The 20,303-nt window shown below is 36.6% G+C and overlaps 1 protein-coding gene across 4 annotated transcripts in view; it reads right to left on the bottom strand.

The window, feature by feature from the left end:
• Nucleotides 1–276: 276 nt before the first annotated feature.
• The window catches only part of LOC107081635 (glutamate receptor ionotropic, kainate 2), a 103,143-nt gene continuing 83,116 nt past the window's right edge, over nt 277–20,303 (bottom strand). For all 4 annotated transcript variants that reach the window (XM_015369800.1, XM_015369801.1, XM_015369803.1 and 1 more), the window contains 5 exons: nt 19,458–19,576; nt 18,225–18,442; nt 15,109–15,334; nt 11,061–11,311; nt 277–1,808 (listed from right to left, as the gene is read on the bottom strand). In XM_015369800.1, coding sequence (XP_015225286.1) covers nt 1,644–1,808; nt 11,061–11,311; nt 15,109–15,334; nt 18,225–18,442; nt 19,458–19,576 — 979 coding nt within the window. In that variant the 3' untranslated portion in view covers nt 277–1,643. The remainder of the gene's footprint in view (nt 1,809–11,060; nt 11,312–15,108; nt 15,335–18,224; nt 18,443–19,457; nt 19,577–20,303) is intronic.

Below are 20,303 nucleotides of genomic sequence, written 5' to 3'. Positions count from 1 at the left end.
GCCAGACCGCACTAATACAGTTTATTTTGCAAAAGGAGCCAGACCAGGCATTGAGTTAGGAAACTGTTCCGTACAGACAAACCTTTTAGCAAGATGCTCCTTACATGATAAAAAAAGTTTTTTGATTTTGATAGAATTTGTGTAACATTCAAATTTTCTGAGAAGCTTATCTGTGGATTAGATGTAAGCCATAATATAATATAATGTAATATAATGTAATATAATATAATATAATATTATATAATATAATATGATATAATATAATAATATGTAAGTTTTAAACAAGACCTGTTTAGAACTAAGTTTTGCAGTATATACACCACATTTGAGCCAAAACTTCATTAATAAAAGGCATATAACGTGTTCTCACTTTGTACGTCCATGTATTTTGTTTTTTAATTACTGAACTTTTTATGTTTACATTTCTGAAATTATATGTGAAACTAATGGGCATCACTAGTTTAAAAAATAAAACTTTCAGGACTTACTCTCAAGAAATCTTATTGATAGGACAACAGCTTAATTTCTCAGCATGAGTCATTGTCTTTACCTTACTTGAGCATCTGTTCATTTACAATTCTATTGCTTTTTACCAAAATCCAGTGCATTGTCCCAAAACAGTATGCACCGCTGGCTCCTGTGAGACTGGCAGACAAAAACCTGAATCTCGTATTGATGATAGCGATGGACTCCACACAGCAGAGCCTGAAGCTTTGTTGTCAGGAGTCTGGGGGCTGAGTTGGTATCTGCTACATATTTTGTCCACAGGAGGGGCTACTGTATGATACAAAGTACTACAAAACTTTGTTGTTCTTGTACAAAAACAAAACACTTTTGTAGAAATCCCAACTTTTAAACAATGACCAATACAGAGTGAAGACCGCTGACAGTGTTCAAGGGCGGACATGAGTAAGGAGCTTGACAGATTACATTGCCTCTAGAAGCTTCAAACAAAAAGAGGCATGGTAGGAAGTTCTTCACAATGGCAAAACTTTGGCACATATAGAAGAGAATGACAGTATTTGACAAGATCGGCATAGATGAATCCAAACTAATTATCACCTTTATACATCAGTTCATAATAAACCAGATAGTGCTGATACTTTTCATTTTTTTTTTTTTTTGGTGTGAAATTAGTTTTTGATTTCAATGATTTAGAATAAACTTAAGCCACTGGAGGAGGGGGCCACAGACATGGAGGTAAGAGAAAGGGCATTGACATCAACAGAAAACTACAACTGAATTCACTGTTCAAACTGTCTTCCCTTATACACAGCAGTAAAGAGTGTGGACGGACAATATGAGTGTCTGTGTATACATGTGTGATTGTGTTTAAATCCACTTCTGGTGTGAACCAGCAAATATTTTCTTGTCCAAACTACTATGATCTGCTTTCAAGTTTACATACTTTACCCACCTAGCCAAGGGGAGAGTCCACAGTCCGGCCCCTTTGAAAAGTTATTGTCACAGTGAGGTGACACTGCTCAGGTATCTGTATTTCCACAGGAAACATCTGTCTACATAACATGTTGGTTTAAAAGGAATCCTGTTGTTACTTCTAGCCTCGGCCCATCGTGAAGTCTCTGTTAATTTGACCCCTGTATCCCCTCAGTGATTTTTATTGAAGGGAGTGTTGTCAGTTTTCATGCCATGGTTTCCTTCCCTGGGAGTCTCCTGTCATTGAACGTGTGCATGTTAATGACCTCTTCTGTCTTGACAATGGCGGGTGGCTGAGGCTTTTGTTTGAGACGGCGTTGGCACTTCAGAGAGACGCGCAGCTCATCCATCATGGCACTACAGAATGAGCGCTGCAAATGGAAACAGAGAAGATTAAATGGTACTGAGGTTATTCTTTATGTTATGTCTTGGACCAAAGTCAACATCACCATTGCTTATGTGACTTGGAATTAGAAGAGGATTTTATGTGTTTTTTAGTTCTTCAGAGATGTTTCTAGCACATCTTCACCAACTTCCAAGGTGCATAAAAATGATGAAGGATTATAAGTATTATAAGCAATACTTATTAGTTAGCTTCTATAACAGACAAATACTTTTCAGCCTGTGGCCTTGAATTACCCTGATAAAGGCCTCAAGCCAACAGGCTACAAGGTCTGTGAAATAAGTTGTTTCCAAGCGTTTCATGAATTGCTAAACATTTCACCATATTCACAAATGTTCAAAGGTTATCATGTAAGAGAGCAACACAAAGTAGCATATTAACTATAAGAAAAATAAAAGGACATATGGTTTTCATTTGATCATTTTCAAATCCAGATTTGACATGTGTCATATGTAAGTAAAAAGAAGTTCAATAAAACCTGAATACATAATGCTTGATTTCAAATTGATAGTAAAAATAGCATTATACACACAAATTGTTGTGGGAAGATTAGGCTGTACTCTATCCTCGAATATCTATCAAAGCAAATGCCCTGACTCGAGGTGGCCTCCGCACAGACAGGTGAGTGCAAAGCAAAACCTTTTCTTTCATGTCTACAGTCTCTTACTACACTTCTCGAAAGAAAGTACTTTTTGCTTGGAAATAGTATTAATCACAAACTTTCTTTAAATGTAACACAGAAAGGACAAGGCTCCCCAGGCAATAGCTGGTGGTGACACAGTACCCAGATTAGCCAGTTTGCAATAGGAAAATTAATATGCAGAACATCCCTTTTTTGTCAAATAAATCCCTAAAGACATACTAGATTTCCCTAAATCCCTTGCTAATAAACATGTGTGCATATTATCTATGCTGTCTCAATTAAGGTATAGTGGACGATCTTCTTTCTTTGAAGTTCTAGGGGAGTGGGAGTGAGGGGTTGGTTTAGGGGATGTCTTATCTATTGGTTGTCCCACGTACCAGTCTTTGTGAGGTGCTCACCTAATGCTACTATGCATGCACGCTTCTACTGTTTGTCTATGCAAGGAGCTTCAGCTTTAGCCACTCGTAGTAACACTGCTCTGACAATATTTACTTTAAAAATGGTAGAGTCAAAAGAAACAAACTGTCGAGTAGAAAAAAAGCCTCAGGAGAAGGAAAAAAGTGCAGAGTACTGTATATCAGGGAGATTGTGTCACACAATGGCAGGGAGCAAGTAGGACATTCTAGCACATGTGTATTCACTTAAAAAGTGACTTGGGTGTTTCTAACCTACATTTCTGGAAAAAATCATCTGCTAAAAATTCACTCATTGATGATTCTGCATCCTATTAGTTTATAGATACATTATTCCATTAATAAAAAAAAGTTATTTATCTCTTATTACACAGGAGATTCCTATGGCTTGCAGAGATACATACCTACAGTATGTACTGTATTGCTGGTGAAGGTTCTCAGTCATCCAGGTCCTAGTCATTCCAAAAAAGTAAAAAAAGCAAAACACTGGACTTTGTTTTCCAAGTTTGAAGAGGTTTCGCTTCCCATCCAGGAAGCTTTTTTAATTTAAAATGTATGGATTAGCATTAGGTTCCAAACTTTACACAGTAGCCCAACAAAAGCCCTGTTATAGCTTAGAAAACATGAAAATTGAACCGAAAGAACAGATCAACCCCTTAGTAATGGGGTTTGAGGTCTTTGTTGGCCTGCAATACCCGATACTGGCCTATGTCTCTGAAAAGGGAGTCCTTATGGTCATTGTTGACCTGGCTGGCGAGATGTTTTGTTTCCCTGCATGGCGATCAGGGTTTATATGATATCCTGAAGGAATCAACAGGAAATGGGAACAGCAAAAGAAGTTGTTGGGGTGGCCACAGGGGTGGCCAATGACCTGATCGCCTTTCTAGCTACATCGCTGAAGAGGTACACAAAGAAGATAGAAGCCTGATGAATAAACAGGCTCTCTGCTGAATCAGCAAAAGTGTACACCAAGAGGCAGGGTAATAACACACAAACCAACAAAATAACTTTGGGGAACTAAACAATACTGGAAACTTATCTGTGAGAAGGTAGTATCACATGACAATAATAAAATACTTCGAGCTGATTTATTTGCCAGCTAGTGCCCTCCTTCCATAGTATGTTTTAAGCTAATCGTAGCAGCTAATTGTGACGTTTCAGACGTCTGCCAGGAATGACAGGTGGGATGTGTTAACTGAAATGTAGACCATTGTTGGATGTTTGTTGGAAGTCATCATGCCATCGTTCAATGATTTTTATAGAAATTACAAGACCAACCTGTGCATAAAAGGCGTTTTAAGCAAAATGAAGTTGATTTTCAAACATTGTTGTCCATGAGAGCCATCAACGGAGAAATAATGATCATAGCAGTATTTGTCTGCCGCAGTGTTAATTTCGTCAACCAGGACGATGACGAAAATATTTCGTCAACTGCCCTTTTTCCCGTGATGATGACGAGACGATAGCGCACAAAATTTGTTTCCAGAAAATAAAAATATGATGAAAATAAAAAGATTTTCATTAACGAGACCAAGACCAGATGAAATTTACAAGCCATAGAGGAATGGACATTAAGAAATGTAATTGTTTACAATTAATTTGTTATATTTAATATAAGTGTTTCTTGAGCTTCATAGAAGATTATGCATTGTTGCTTTGTTTTTCCCTAGACGGTGCCTGTCCCACAGTGCCTCGCGCCGCTCAGACAGTAGTAACAGAGGGCTTATACTGGTCACTGGTAGTAGTTAACCGTGGCTAGTTCAACTACGCAGTCATGGCGTCTGGTTTGGACACCTGTGTACGGTTTGTTGGAGGAGCTGGGTGAAAACAACGCCTGGGTGTATGGAGCCATTTCGTTTAAAAGGTGAAGGACAATACCAGAGGAATGACGACTTCCAAAGAGTCTGCAGCTTCAAAATGGCAGGGAAGAACACAACGAATCTCAAGTAACATTTGAGGTGCCAACATGCTGTCATATGGAAGAACGTAAGGAACGGGTGGGCCTGTAGAAGTAGGAATGGGTGTGTGAGCGCAGGTGCGCATGCATGTGGATGTATGTGTGTGTGTGTGCCTTCCTGTGCCTGTATCTGTCTGTCTCTCTGTCATAGAAGAAAGATGTTCTACTGATACACTGGATATTTATCGTTTAAATTTCTTCCTCCCAACTAGATACCTGACACAGTGACACCACAGCCAAATCAGAGGTTGGGGAAGGACGGGAAGTCTGTTGGAGGATGAAGACTTTGTGGATATAATGAAACAAGCCGACAAAAGGTTCGATGTGTACAGTGTGATATATGCTAAAAAGAGAATAAGTGTGTGAAGTTCTATTCTGCACAGTGTCATATAAATAAAATAGAGAAAAAGAGAAGCAGTGTGTGGTGAAGTTCTATTATTTACAGTGTTGACTAAAATGAGTAAAATTTGACTAAGACTAAAATAGATTTTCATTATTTAGACTAAGACTAAGACTAAATTGGAAGACAATGACTAAATATGACTAAGACTAAAATAGATTTTTGTCATTGGGACCAAGAATAAGACTAGATTTAAAAAAGCTGACGAATTTAACACTGGTCTGCAGCTTCTTTAGTGTTTTCACAAGCAAGACATTGATTTGCTGATCCACACAACAATGATCTCCAGCAGGGAAAAAATATATTGGATTACCACAGGCAAATTGTAGCCACAAAGAGAACACAAGGAAAATATCTGCAATGAATAAGAAAAGTACTTAAAGATCAGCTAAAGGGCGAGAATGAGGTGCAAGCAATCAACAGCTATGTTGAGTCAGTGATCACATATCGTCACAGTATACATGTAAGCACCAGGAATATATCCGGAAGATGATTCCTAGGGAGGAAGCCCATGGTAAATGTGGAAACTGAAAGAGAAGAAGCTAAAGGAACCATTCTCTGAGGAAAACCTGTCAAATGGAAGAAATGAACTGGCAGAAAGTTGAATTGCTGATATAAGCAAATCCATGGCCAAACTAAAGGACAGTACAGAACTACTGATCAAGGCAGCACAGGAGTAGGCCTTGAGAGCCAGAAATGAGGACTAATCAGTGTACAGAAACATATGTGCAAAATGGAGACCGCCAGATCAAAATTGAGGCCACCTTTCAAGGTGGTGGAGAATAAATCATGGGGAGACCTCCAGATTCAAACAGAAAAATTGGTAAATGCCAACCAAGTGGGCATTGTGATAATTGATAAGCAGCAGGAGACAGTGTTTACGATTGTTATGGCAATACAAAATGATAAAAACAACAGGAACATGAGATACTGGAGAAACGCCAAGGGTTCAAGAAAGAACTAGAAAGAGCATGGTAGGTAAAGGCAAATGTAGTACCTGTAGCCATTGAATAGTGAGTCAGTGATTCTCACACTGATCCAACAGATGCCTGGAGAAACATCAAGCATCTCTGTCCAGAGGAGTGTATTAGCAGGAAGAGCTAAGATACTGCAAAGGACCCCCAAGTTTCCAGGCCTCTTGCTAAGGACACAAGCTTGATTTTGCTTGAGTTTACCTCTAGTCAAAGTACTATATGGGATTATTATGTAGCATATAAACAGTGAAGAGACAGCATTAAAGTAAATCCGGAGTGGGCAGGTTACCAGGAAAAAATAGGATATCAGAAGCAAATTTAAATTTACTTTGAAAAGCAACAGGAAACGGAGCCATGAAAATACAATTAAAGAAAAAGTAAAAATTTAAAGAGGAGGTATACCTTTACAATTTTACGTTAAACATTTCCACTGGTCAGTGTCATTGTCAAAAAGTATGTTGCTTTCTCCTCACCAAGAACCAAATCCAGAAGAATTAATAAAGAAATACAAAATGATGCTACCTTGAGGTCAGATAACCCACTTATCCCAGACTATTGGTAAGCTGTTTAAAACATCTTGGTGTTATGTAACTTTGGCGATATGAGATTCTGGTATGCCTGAATAATGTATGTGCTGTAAAATCCTATAAAATGTCAATATGCCTTTGCACAAACTTTGGTAAATCCAGTTTGGTTACATTCCTGACCCAATTACGCAGGATGTAATTTAAATTCAAAGGGTGTAGGAGGGGAGATGATATACAAGAAAAGCAAGAGCATAAAAATATGACACTCTTATTTATTTATTTTTCAGTTTGTTTATGTGTGTGGGTGTTTGCGATGGATATCAGTAGATAGCACCAGGTAATTTTTCTATTTTTTAGACACATTTGACAGGGGAAAAAAAATAAAATATTTATACAGTTTTAGAAAATAAATAATTAAAGATGTAGACTGATTAGGGGAAGTACAAAATATGTGAAAGAAAATGGGAATGAAATGGTAAAAAGGAGAGAGGTAAAAAGCTGGAGAGGCTTGCAGCTGGGAAAGGACAAGCTTGTTGTCTGTATGCAAATTAGAAGCACCTTGGAAGCCTAGAAAATCACGGCATTTGCAAATCATCTGAATATTGTGACCCAGTCTCGAAGCTCTTGATTAATGATAGCTGAGATGTGCTGTGAAATATATGCAGACTGCAAAAATATTTTATATATATCTAACAAGATTGAAATAATATCAACTGCATATAAATGTAATAGACTGCTGCAATATATTAATAATTGAGATGTAAATAATAAAAAATTACCATCTAGGGACTTTAGTAATTATGTGGAAATGAAATTGCACACATTACAGTGTGCTAAAACACATACTCCTCTCTGCACGATGAATCATGTGCACTGATGTATTAAAATAGAGCATAGATAGTGGTATGTGTAATATTTTTAGTCTCTAGAAACATAACCTGCAGGGGAAGAAAAGCTGCAAAAATGGAGCAATATTTGCTGATTAAAAGAAGCTTTTATATCTTGTAATTATTCTACTTAGGTGACCTTAATAACAGTGACAACAGCTGTCTCATTTAATAGAAAAAAAATAATAATTATGTGCAATATGAACTATAAGATATTAGAGAGGATTTATACACCAAACAAGGTCCAGTAAGACACCAGGGCTGAAATGAGAGCCGGTTCTTAACAGCTGTTGAACTGCAATTTTCTGCTGAGGATCACAGGGCAGGGAGACTGTTTATCTACAGAAGATATGGTCTCTGCAAACTAATGTCTTAATGCCACCAATCTATTTTAGAATGATAGTTTTAAGCAACAGTCTGTGTTTTGTCCCTTATTTAGAAGGCCAACTGGCGTATCGTACCAGAAGCTTATATTTAGGCCCATAAACAAGCTGTAAATGCTAGTAACACCTAAATTCAGTTTGCAATGGCTAATCTAAAAGTACAGCAGATGGCGGATGACAGACAATAAGGTTTTGGTATACTTTTCCTTGATGTTAAAAAATATGTTTTTGTTGTTCCAATCTAAATTATGCAGACTGAAAAGGAAACTAACCCATTTATGTTCACTGCTGTTTTACAACCTGTCAGTGATGAAAGCAATTGTTTCCCCTGGCCAAGCAAAGTATTGGGGCTGATATAATTCTAATTTCTGCTCCTCAAGAAGGTTTGTTAAAGGTAGGAAGAGAGAGAAAATGGTGCTAAGCAGACAGTAGCGCCTGTGCAGCACTGGAACAGCTTTTGTTGAAATAATAATTGTACTTTATTGATCTCACAATGGAGAAATTTACCTTTTTATTTAACCCATCCCCTGGGGGAGCCATAATGTGACTCCCAGAGAGCATGTGCATTTAAGGGTCTTGCTCAGAGATCCAGAGTGGCAATCTATGGTAGTGGGGCTTGAACTCAGAACCTCAGGATTCCAAGCTCTATGCCCTAATCACTAGGCCACCACTCCCCTTAGATGGGGAATGTGTTAGCCTAAATAAATAGTTTTTTTTTATTTGGTTATTTTTCAGTTAAATTTCACAAGACTTTTGTAACATAATTCGAAAAAAAAAAAAAAAATATTTGCTTAGAAAATTTAACAGCACTTTTTTGATCTTCACTGTATATTTATGCCTGACAACATTAATTTTCAAGGAGAGTAAATCCTCAGATCTAAAGGGTGAGAGCCAAGATTTCAAGTAAAAAAAAAACCCAAAAAGAACATGCTTTTTGTTTAAAAGATCAGTCAAGTTGTACTTAAGCATTTAGGGGAAAGTTGCACAGAGAGTTTCCACACTGGCTAGCATATCTCCTTAAGAAGATCTCCAGAGAGTCTTCAGGATTTTACTAAATCTGTCACATCAGACAAATTTGACCGATTGTAAATTTACACTGAAAGAGGTAGAAACCACAGTGATTTTCAAGGTGCTCCATAGTAGCAAAGACATCTCAGCAGAAAATAAAAAAGAGCACATTACAAAGGATTTAGTTTATTCTTTCTCACAATATTTAAATCTCTGTAGTTAGTTATGCAATGTTATTTGGACAAATCACACAGAGCAACGAATTTAATTTTCTTATATAATCATATGTTTTTTTTTTGTTTTTTTTTAACTATGTCTGACTCCACTATGCTACCTCCATGAACTTTACATTTTTTTATGTACAGTACTTTGAAATATCTTGCCACTGACATGTGCTGTATAAATAATAAACTTATCGTTCCTTGCCATAGTGATTATGTTATGGTTCTCCCCTTTGGACTTCTTTTTTTAGGTCTTGTTTATTTATGCGTTCTTTTCCATTTTGTGTCATTGTAGTCGTTTCTAGTTATATTTAACCAGTGTTGTGTTTTTTGTGTGTTGCTCTCTGTTGCCCCTTTGTGCCAGTCTCCTTTCCACTAGTTTCTAGGTGCTTCTATTCACACCTGCTCCCTGTTAGCTGATTATCCCAGGCTTTGTTCTGTCTCCCATATATACTCTCCCTGTGCAGTTCTTCAGTGCTGTTTTCCTTCGTGGTTATTTGGCTCCCTATGTGTGTTTTCCCCTGACAATCCTGGTTTTTGGTTCCCTTTATTTTGTTCTTCTTGGATTTTGTTTCTATTGCCTTTCTTGATTATATCAGCAAAAGCTCAGATGACCAATATGCAACAAGAGAGAGCTTATGCTCTTGTTCAGTAGTTTACTCTGCTTTCAGGGTTTTAGAAATCCCATTCTTTCTCACGTAGTGCTCCATAAGCTAATACCTTGTTCAGACATATAATTGGATAATTCAGTCTTATCTATTATTTTAGCAGACACATATTGACAACAGGTAAAAACATAATTTATAATTCAATCCATTTTGATTTAAAAATCCAGCTTCACCTGAAGAACAGTAGTCAGAAAGTGTGATGCTGCCACCTCTGTGTTTTACGTTGGGAACTTTCTTTAACTGGTAGTTTGTTTGGCTTTAACCCTACTCTTAATAATATATGAAAAAATACGGGTGACTTCTATTACAATATATCGAACCAAGACTTGAAAGAAATTTTAGAAAAAAAGCTGTTTAAATTTTTGACGACTGCTTTTACTGTCAAATATTAAGACCATGGTTGGTCTTTACTTCTCCATGGTGTATGCATAAATTAATAATAATTGGGGTTTCAGGGAGAAAATCTAACAAATAATCCTGGTAAGAGAGCAGAACTTTAAATTGTAGCTTTTCTATTTATTTCTATATCAATTTAATTAGTTTATATCTACACCTATTTATTTCTATATTAATTGAATTCGAATCATGCACCAAAAAAAAGGGTACTTATTATGTTAGGGCAAAAAGCCTTCTGCTTTGTATACTTTGGAAATCCACAAAGCAACTGTTTCATCTTTCAGGAAATGTTATTCTGAGGTTTAATTTATATAATTTTATTTAACCCAATGAAAAGGATTTCAACCACTTCCTAAGAAACAAAAAGCATTTCATTCAAAAAAAAATAAAATAAAAAATTGCAGGATGGTTACTTTAAAAAAGAAATTGTCTCTGAAACTTGAAAACTTTGGTGTAATAAGAAAAAAAATCTCACCTTTGTACTACAAAATGGTGCAATGAACAAGCCGGAAATGGGGTTCTACAATGCACAAGCCTTTTTGTTCATTCAAAATACAAATTTTGCAGCTGAGTACCTGGCCCTGTTTTTGGAGTGTGGATTATTTTGTCTCAGTGCACATGATTACTTCATCAGACTCTTTTGCACAGTAAAACACAAAGATAAAACAATGAAATTGCCACTGTTGACAGTTGGTATTCATTATGGCCAGTTCCTATAATCCTGCCAAAAATGACTCCTATACCTTTTCCAGCTGGGCGTTCTGTTTGGACTTATAAAGGACCTCCCCGACGGCAACAAATACTGACAACACCAGTCCTGCAGCCAACACGATGAAGATCCCCCCGATGTTCTGCACTCCAAGAGCGCTCGCCTCTTTACTCTCCTCTTCCGGACAGCCATTGCCTCTCCACCACTTCTCCTTCATCATGTGCAGCTTTCCTTCCTCTTGCAGCTGAAGAATAGCTATAGTGATTTTGTCTCTGTAAGGAGAGCCTGTGGAAACAAAAAGCACAACATAAGACAAGTGAACATGTTTAAGAGTCTGGAACAGTCCTTGTTTTGTTTGTGGGTGTGTGAAAAACATTGGGACTTGTGATCACAAAACCTGTCATGTTATTGTTGGCTTCTTAGAGGGAGTTTTCATTTGTAAGTCCTTTTTCAAATCCTGCTAATCTGTATTTTCACAGAGTGATTCCAGAATTCTCACTCATCCCTGCAGCGTGCGGATTATGATGTGCAGGGAGCTGGCAACAATAATTTGGCTTTTTGTGCATCAGAACCGCTGTCGATTTTTGACAAATTAGCTGCTGTTCGCAGACACTTTCATGCAACAAAAATAGTGCCTAAAAAAAGAGAAGCCCTGCGGGGTGAACATCACACGGTTCCATATGTGTTTGGGATTATATGTGTGTACCGCAGATAAAACTTCCATTTTTGTGTTTTTTTGTGTATGTAAGCCGGAAGGACCCAAATCCACAGAACGTGGGAAAGAGCCAGACGTTAGTGACATTGAGGCACAGTGGGTGCTTGCATGATCAAAGCTGGAGCAATTGTCACACAGCAGCTGAGTTGTGGTCCTCTCCTGATCACGGCAGCGCTATAGAGCACACTCTCTCTCTAACCACACCAAAAATATGATTAACACTTATATTAAGATTTTACACTCCACGTTTTCAATCTTCTAAAAGCTTATTAGGCTGTTTGTGTACTTACAAGCTCATGCATAATGAAGCGCAGCTGTACATCTCCATTTTAGACACTTGGCTCAATGGATTATAAGCCACAGTTGAGAACAGATGTGTTTCTTTAATAGAGTATTTTTAGAAACTTGAAATAATCCTGTTTTAAGCTCAAGGGAAATTCATAACACATGGCTCCAGGTAGCTGGTAGCATCACTTTGTTTTGTCACCCTGATACAGTTTAGCCTGTCAGCTCCTTTTTGTTAATTCCCCTGCTATCTCATCTATCATTTATCCATCACCATCCATTATCCTTTCATCTTCACTCTCTGTGTGTTTACACTGACAAAAAAGTGTTGGAATGAAACAGAATAACACTATGTGTTACTGAAGTTTTTTTTGCAGCAGCAGATTATTATTTTTTTCTTTCCCTGAGATACTTAGCCTCACTTGTATGCATTCCACACTCTGGAGCAAGTACTGGTCTCAAAACAGAATCGTGTAAATGCACGGGAACTTGCATGCGAGGAGCATTTCCTCACTTCATTTAAAGATGAGAGATCCATTGAGTCTGCGAGTCCCCTGGTTCAGACTCCTTTCATATTTCAAATGATTAATGATGGCCTAACAAAGCAGGCCTTGGATAAATGCTAATAGGATGGGTCCTTTGAGAGGAGGATACGGAGAGTGGGATCTAGGCAAATGGAAAAGCGTTGTTCCCTACGCCCTGCACATACCCAGCTACATAACATATTCAACATCCAAGGACATCTATCATTCCTACCACTGTCTGGCCTCAAGCATTAATAGGATCACAGTTTAAGTCGATAGCGCAGAAGATGACGCATTCATGTTTTTGGGCGGAAGGATGGTTGAAAGCAGTAAAGCAGCAAAAGGTTAAGAAATTATACGTTGCTGCTTCTGGTTTTAAAGCAGCAAAAGCTTTTACCACAAGTTGATGAAACAGCTGAGGTTCTCATAGGTTATGGAGCAAGGAAATGAGGTCATAGACACCATTAAAAAAAGAATAAAAACACTTCTATTCTTCCCTTCAACTAATAACGAAATTAACTACCTCAGAACCTCTACGGAAACATCCTGATGGCTGTAATTTGCCTATTGGGCAATGAAGAGTAGAGAGAAAGGCGTAAATGTTAGTGGTCAGTAATTGCTTTCAGATTAGACATTTAAATCTTATGCTTTATGTGTCAAAGTATTTGTGTTTTTCCTACACTATATCACCACATGAATGAGACAACAACAGTGAATCGACCTTTAGGCTCTGTGCATCCATCTCCAGGGCGTTTCTGCAAATATTTCTGCACTCAAAGTGGGGATATAGTTCATTGCACCTTTTTAGCTTCCCCATCATCATGGCAACGACTGCATCCCGTACAGATTCATAAATATCCTGCCCTCATAGACACAAGTCAGGTTCAAATATGGGCAGAGAGAGATGTTTCTATCTAGTTTCATGGCTTTCGTATCAGTGATATGTGCCACAATTACAGCTGGTAAGAGTGTCCTCTGTGGCCTTGTTGAGACCACTCTAACCTCTGTGATGCTGGTCCTAGAAGTATTTACAGCTTCTCAGCAGCATGCTCAATATGTTACACTTTTCACATGTGTGCTACTTTGCTCTAATTTTCTGATAACAATAATACAGTTTGAGAGATCTAGTTCCTTGAATTCATTTTAGGATAATATTAATTTTATTTTTTTGACAGAATTAGGCTTAAACCAGCAGCTTAAACATACGCAGGGGCTCATTTTAATCTTCCTAAAGTGGTTATAGATGACATCTAATAAAAAAAAAAACTTCTCATTACTAAATGGGAATACAGCAGCTTGTAAGAGTCTTTTTTCATATTTCATCACATTAGCAGATAACATTCACAAATTCCCTATAAATTTTATGTGACAGATTAACATAAAACAAGGCATTATGAGGCAGAAGGAAATTATACATGATTTTCATTCAATTTTTGTCAAAAAACAAAATTCTAACTTTAGCAGTATTTATGCTTGTATTCAGACTTCCTAAAGTAATACTGTCCATATCATATACCATGTCTGTAAAAGCCTTTTGAGCTCCTTTTCTGCCAAAAACATCTCGAGTTGATGCATTATGCGATTTTGTTTTTCTTCAGAAAAACCGCTGATGAATGGAGTCTGTTTACTGCAACTTACCATTTTTGATAGAAATTCTCATTGAAATTTAAGTCCAGGTTCTAAATTTGCTTTGATCAAACCAATTTTACCTGAAGCTCTAGGTGTATTTCTAGGGTTACTGTCGTGTTGGAAGGTGAATATCCATCCCATTCTCAATTTCTTTGCAGCTTGCAACATGTTGGCTTGCTCCATTAATCCTCCCATTCACTTTGACCAATCATCCTATTCTTGCTGATATAATGTTTCAAACAACATGCTGTTGCCACCACCATATATTAGGCTGATGGTGTTTTCATGGTAATGGGTGAAGTTAGATTTCCATAGCACACACAAGTAGACAAATTATCAGATTGGTCTCATCTGATCAAAGCACATTATTTTTCTTTTGCTGTGTATAGCTGTTATCTTAGATTTTTTTTACTTGCAAAAGAAATAAAAAATCATGTTCCTCTTTGTGCTGTTGCACAATCAACCCTGTAACATAAATAACAATTGCTTAGTAATCATAAATCCTTGGAAAATTCAATGAGAATGGTGATAATGAAATTAGAAAATGCCAATAAACAGTGTATAGATGTTTTTGCAAAGTGCAGTGTAACAATTCGACCTTAAGAGGTTTCTTGTTTGCACAGCATTTTGTGACTCTTGTTGAAGGACAGAGAGAGAAAGGTTGTTCTTATCTAAAAATCAAACCTTTCATGGCTCTTTATTTGTATCCATTTACACCCAACCCTGGGAAAAATCTAAGCAACAAAAAGCAACGACGAAAACAGTCAAATCTAACATTTCCAGAGCATTATTATTATAAATTATTATGTTACATAATATAATAAAAATATAGTTTTATCTATTATGTAATTTTTTCTACATATTGTTTTATAACACAAAAGATACAAATAAGTCAATAAAAAAAAGAAGGGAGGTTTCAAGTAATTTACCCATAGGTGTTCCTACTCCGTATGCTTTGGAGTCTATGAGGCCTCCGATCTGTGTGAGGTTACAGTTGCGCTGGGTGACAAACTCAATAGTGGTGGACTCCATCAGGAATGCATAATCTGAGGTCAGAACACGTTGAATGCCCTCGTCAACACTCTTCACCATCACAGATTGCCTCCTGCTGTTCATGAACTCCCACATCTTATCATACGTAGAGATCTTTGTCTTCTGCAAATAACCAGAGAAGAGCACTTTATCAAATTTCAACTTCTCAATACCTTTTAGGTATTTTGTTTTTTTTCTTATTTTTTATATTAACCTTTTTTTTATAAGGTATATTTATAAGGATCCTATTTTAATGATATAAATGAATTAAATCTCTTGTGAACTGATATTAAAGCTTTTATTTTTTACCTATCAGTTTGGATAATTTCCATAGGCAGCTACTTTAATAACACACTGAGCTACTTATATTATCCAACCCTAAACATAAATGTAGAAATATTAGTCTATAGTCATATTCAGTCAATTACAATGTTATTAGAAAGTTCATTTATTCAGTAACTCAGTTCTCTAAGTGGAACATGTTATTTATATTAATTACATAAATACTGTTTTGAAGCCTCTGTTTCTGGTAAATATGATGATTTCTGCCTACGAATTTTAAGAACGTGACATGTAGTTTTAGAATATCAAAACGGAATGATAAATACAAAATACTACTATTTTGATACAGAAATACAAACTCAACAAAAAATGTTTGTTTATATCCACTGAAAGGTAATTTTGAAAGTAATAGTAGTTTTTTTTTCTTATATAACGGTATATATACATTGTGCTTCTAACACAAAATCTGCATGTTTAATTAAAATTTTATTTTAGCCATTGAAAGCACTGAGTTGTTCTAACAAACCCCCTAATATCTTCTGCCATGCTTTATGTTGCATATTTCTCTCTGAACTGGATGAAGAACATCAAAATGCTCATCACATTTCTTATTTCACATGAAAGGGATCAAGACCAGAAATAGGTTCATTTTTATTGAGATCCTAACTAAAGTTAGCATTTTTATGTAGACTTCCTCTGTATTTTTGATACACTACTTTTACCTAGAGGGTTGAAAAAATAATCTGGAATTGCCAAACTAAACAAACTAACTGTAATACAAACTAACAATTTACTTTAGTTTAAAACACACTTCTTGATCTAATTATCATTGACACTGCTAAAACAAGATACTATAAAAATCCTGAAGGTACAGTTACAATAAAGCTTCTTCTCCCTGAATAAAAATCATAACAAATGAACGCAAAATTAGTTTTGCGTTCATTTGTCACTATGGGTGAATTTCATTAAGCCTTAAGTTGCTGCAGTGCTTGAGGCGCGGGGGAATTGTTATGCTGCATCATTAGGCATGATCTAGTAGCTGATTTTTATCCATTTGTTTCTATTCTGTTGCTCTTCTATACTGGTACAGGTTGTAATCTTTATCATCAATATAAAGAGCAGTAGGTTGGTGATTGCAACCTTTCCTCTGACCAGAGGTTATTTCTGATCTCTTATTTTGAGCATGTGATCAAGCATTCCAAAGACAGGCTCTGAAGTTGTACTGTTAGAGCAGACGCTTTATGTTAGAGGTCAGGATGGGCCTAGCATAGACTACATATTGCTCCATCTTTAACCTTCTAGTGATAGGCTTAGAAAAAATCCTATAAAAGCTCTGGGCCTCACTGATTAATAAATGCTTGAAGAAAAACCACTAATTGAAGCCACGGTAGGCCACTCAGCAGGTGTTTGTGGAATATATTTTACATCTTTTTGGAGATGTGCAACAATCAGAGGAGATAATATTGTTGTCAGACATCTGGAAATGAGTGCAAAGCTATTTACTTATTGAGAGCGGGGTATATTGAGCATTAATGTTTATGTGGATCAAGGTTAAACAGACGTGATTATTGTTATTTTAGGAAAGTATTCTCATATATGACATAGCTGTATCCTAATAAGTGAACATTTCCTTCACTTTCTAACAAAAGTACAACATCAGTATTTCCACATTTAGTTGGTTGGAAATGAGACAGGAAACTGGATTCACTTTTCCTGCCCAATGCATGCTCTGGACGCAGGGGTTGGAGTTTTGTCTGGGGTGATTGAAGATAAAAAACAAGTGAGCATCTGTGTCCATGTGTGAAGCGAACTCAAACTCACATTCTGTCAGAGCGTCCAGATTACAAATTAAGCTAGGAATTACAGAGCTGGTTACAAACAGAGGCATCAAGTAACAAAGTACAAATACTTTATTAATTTACTTTTTTGGCTTTCTATAATTTACTGAAGTATTTATTTTTAGACATTAACATAAACATTTTACTTCTATTCCTTTTTGCTATAATATCTACTTTCTAGCTAATTTTCTTTATGGTCCGTTTATATTAAAAAACACAAAACACATCTAATCCAGGCAATTTCTTTATTGCACCACCTTGTTGTTCTCCACATACTAAAATAAATTGTTTTTCAAGATAATGCAAAGTAAAACTAAGAAAATTAAGTATAAGGAAGTGATCATCCACAACTATAGAAAAATGTTCCTTTAATATGGTGGTGCAGTAACCAGTATAAAGCATCTGTCCTTAAAATAACCAGTAAATACTGGATATTTTATTATATCGTTCTTTAGGTCCATCTCCTCCTCATTTAAATAATGAGGCAGAAGTGGAAATAAATAGATCTGAAATATTAAAACATGATTTAAAACAAATGAAGTATAAAAGAGACAAACAAATTAAGAAACATAAGTAATTTAAAATACAGTTGAAAATAAAAATGATAATAAACAAATAACATAATTATTACATAGGTGACTAAATAAAGAAGCTGATTAAGAGATGTATACATATATTTGTAATTGTGTCATTAAATTAACTTTAATATGTATTTATTTGATGCATTTTTGGTGCATTTATTTGTATGTTTATTTTATGTAGCATTTACTAATACTGTATTTATTTTTCTTATTATGTCAGAATTGGCACTTTATAAAAGAGACCCAAAGAATGGTGAAAAAAAATGTCCTCAACTGTTTAACTAAAATACCATCAAAGTAAATAAACCCTACCTTAAAGAATGTCATGGTGGCGCCATCCTCTACCACTCCATACAAGATTTTGGTTTGTTTAGCCAGATCATCTGCAGAGTCTATCGGCGACTCCATCCTCTCCACAGTGAGGAAAGCAGCTAAGTTGGCTGTGTATGATGAAATGATGATGAGGGTAAAAAACCACCAGATGCCTCCTACTATTCGGGTCGACAGGGCCTTCGGCATGAGCTCGGAGCCTGAGGTGAGGGGCAAGAAAAATTGTTTATGCTGCAAAATGTGTTTATTTCATTACGTTTCTACGGTTTTGAGAAGTCTGAATTTTTTTTTTACTTTAGTACAGCAACAACTGACTTCCACAGTGTATCACTTAAGGGATGCCTGAACACCAGATGAATTCTAACACTTCAAACAAACTAAATCATCTAGAAGTGAATCCCTTAATTAATGCAGGCAAAACCTGAAAGTACCCTCTGATATGCCTGCTGGGTGGGTAGTGTTTGCATAAATCAACGATTTCAAATCAAACACGGTTGGTATCGATTATACAGAATAGTGTGGAGAAGTGAGAGCCAGAGAGTCATGCACCCAAGGTAACCTCACATCCTGACTCCACACCCCGCTGAGCTCAAGGTGCTGATAGGCCACTGGCAAGAGAAGAGGAGGTTGGATATTGGCAGTTGTTTAATCACGGGCTTGTAATCTCCACAGTATTAAGGTTAGTGCTGCTGTCATATAAACAATGTGTTTTAAGTTTCCCTCTGAGCCGGGCCAAAACCCACAACATAAATTATTCAATAAAACTTTACAGATAAAAAAAGGGAACAGCCATCAAACTTCAGCTCAGACTCCAGGATTTCAGGTTATAGAGGAAAGAGCAGATAGCAACTTTTTTTTGTGGAAGCAATAAATAATAATAAATTCAATATAAAATGGAGACATCAAAATAGAAGCCTTTCAGAATGTGAGAAATTTGATTTGATATTTTGAATGTGACAAGCTTAAAGATTACAAAAACAAAAACCTAAAGGTTCAAGTTACTTCCTGACAAACTGAAAACCTCTATCATATGTGTATCTTGTGTAGAAATGTATGTTTAGCCTGTGCAAACAAAGAGCTGCCAAACATCCACTGATGTCTTTTTCTTTTGCCACTAGTTTCTTTTTTTGTTAAAGCATCCAGCCCTTAAGTCCAGTGGGGTATAGAGAGCTTCAGCTTTACAGATCCACTGTAGCCAAAGGCTGAGGCAAATACCTTGCTGCATGAGAGCCCCAACTCCAAACCAGAAACTGTTGAGCAGTGTAAAATTGTTTTCCACCACATCAGAGTCTGGGTTGCATGGGTGCGGGTTGTACCACTCATAGGGGCTAAACCTACAGAAGAAAGAGCAGAAAGACATAAAAAATGAGTAGAAAGAGCACAGAGCATTAGATTTCTAGATGTCAATTACAGAGAAAACAACAGCAGGGAAAAAGTAATTGCTAATGTGTTAAAAGAAAAGCTTTTAAGCTGTTACGATCAGGTCTCTTGCAAAAAGAAAAGCACATCATTCATGTTTACATTGAAATCAGCATATTGGCATATTTAAATGCCATCAGTTTATTGTGGCACAGATCAATACGCTAAAATAACACTGTCAGTGGTGATAATGTCCCAGTGCTTGATGATATTGGCTATCATTACTATTAACTTACTCTAGAGTGTTTCCTCAGCAGCTGCAATCAACAATCGTCTGCACATAAAGCATGTTCCTCACATTTTCCCTTCTTTTGCATGGGACATCTGTTGTCTTCCTGCAAGCAGCTTGTTCCTATTCTCTCACTTTCTCCTCATGTTATCGCCCTCTTTTTATTCTAACAACCAACACTTTTTCTCTTTACCCCCCAGGGCTTTGCTTCCCCTATGAAACACCCCCTTTTAGCCCCATTCATCTGCTGCCTTTCTAGGCAGATTGTTGGTGTCTCTAGGTCACTTGTGGACATTTCCCATTTATTATCCTAAGTAAAAGTGGCATGGCATTAGCACAAGGTGATTGGGTTAGTGTTAAGCATGGAGAACTGATTGAGTTTGTGCTGAAGAGGCTGATAGAGAGAACATTGC

The sequence above is a fragment of the Cyprinodon variegatus genome, unplaced genomic scaffold, assembly GCF_000732505.1.
Source record: "Cyprinodon variegatus isolate N-32 unplaced genomic scaffold, C_variegatus-1.0 Scaffold38, whole genome shotgun sequence".
In the NCBI taxonomy this organism is placed as follows: Eukaryota; Metazoa; Chordata; class Actinopteri; order Cyprinodontiformes; family Cyprinodontidae; genus Cyprinodon; species Cyprinodon variegatus.
The sequence above is the reverse complement of the archived record's forward strand: the minus strand, read 5'-3'. Positions and strand labels throughout refer to the sequence as shown.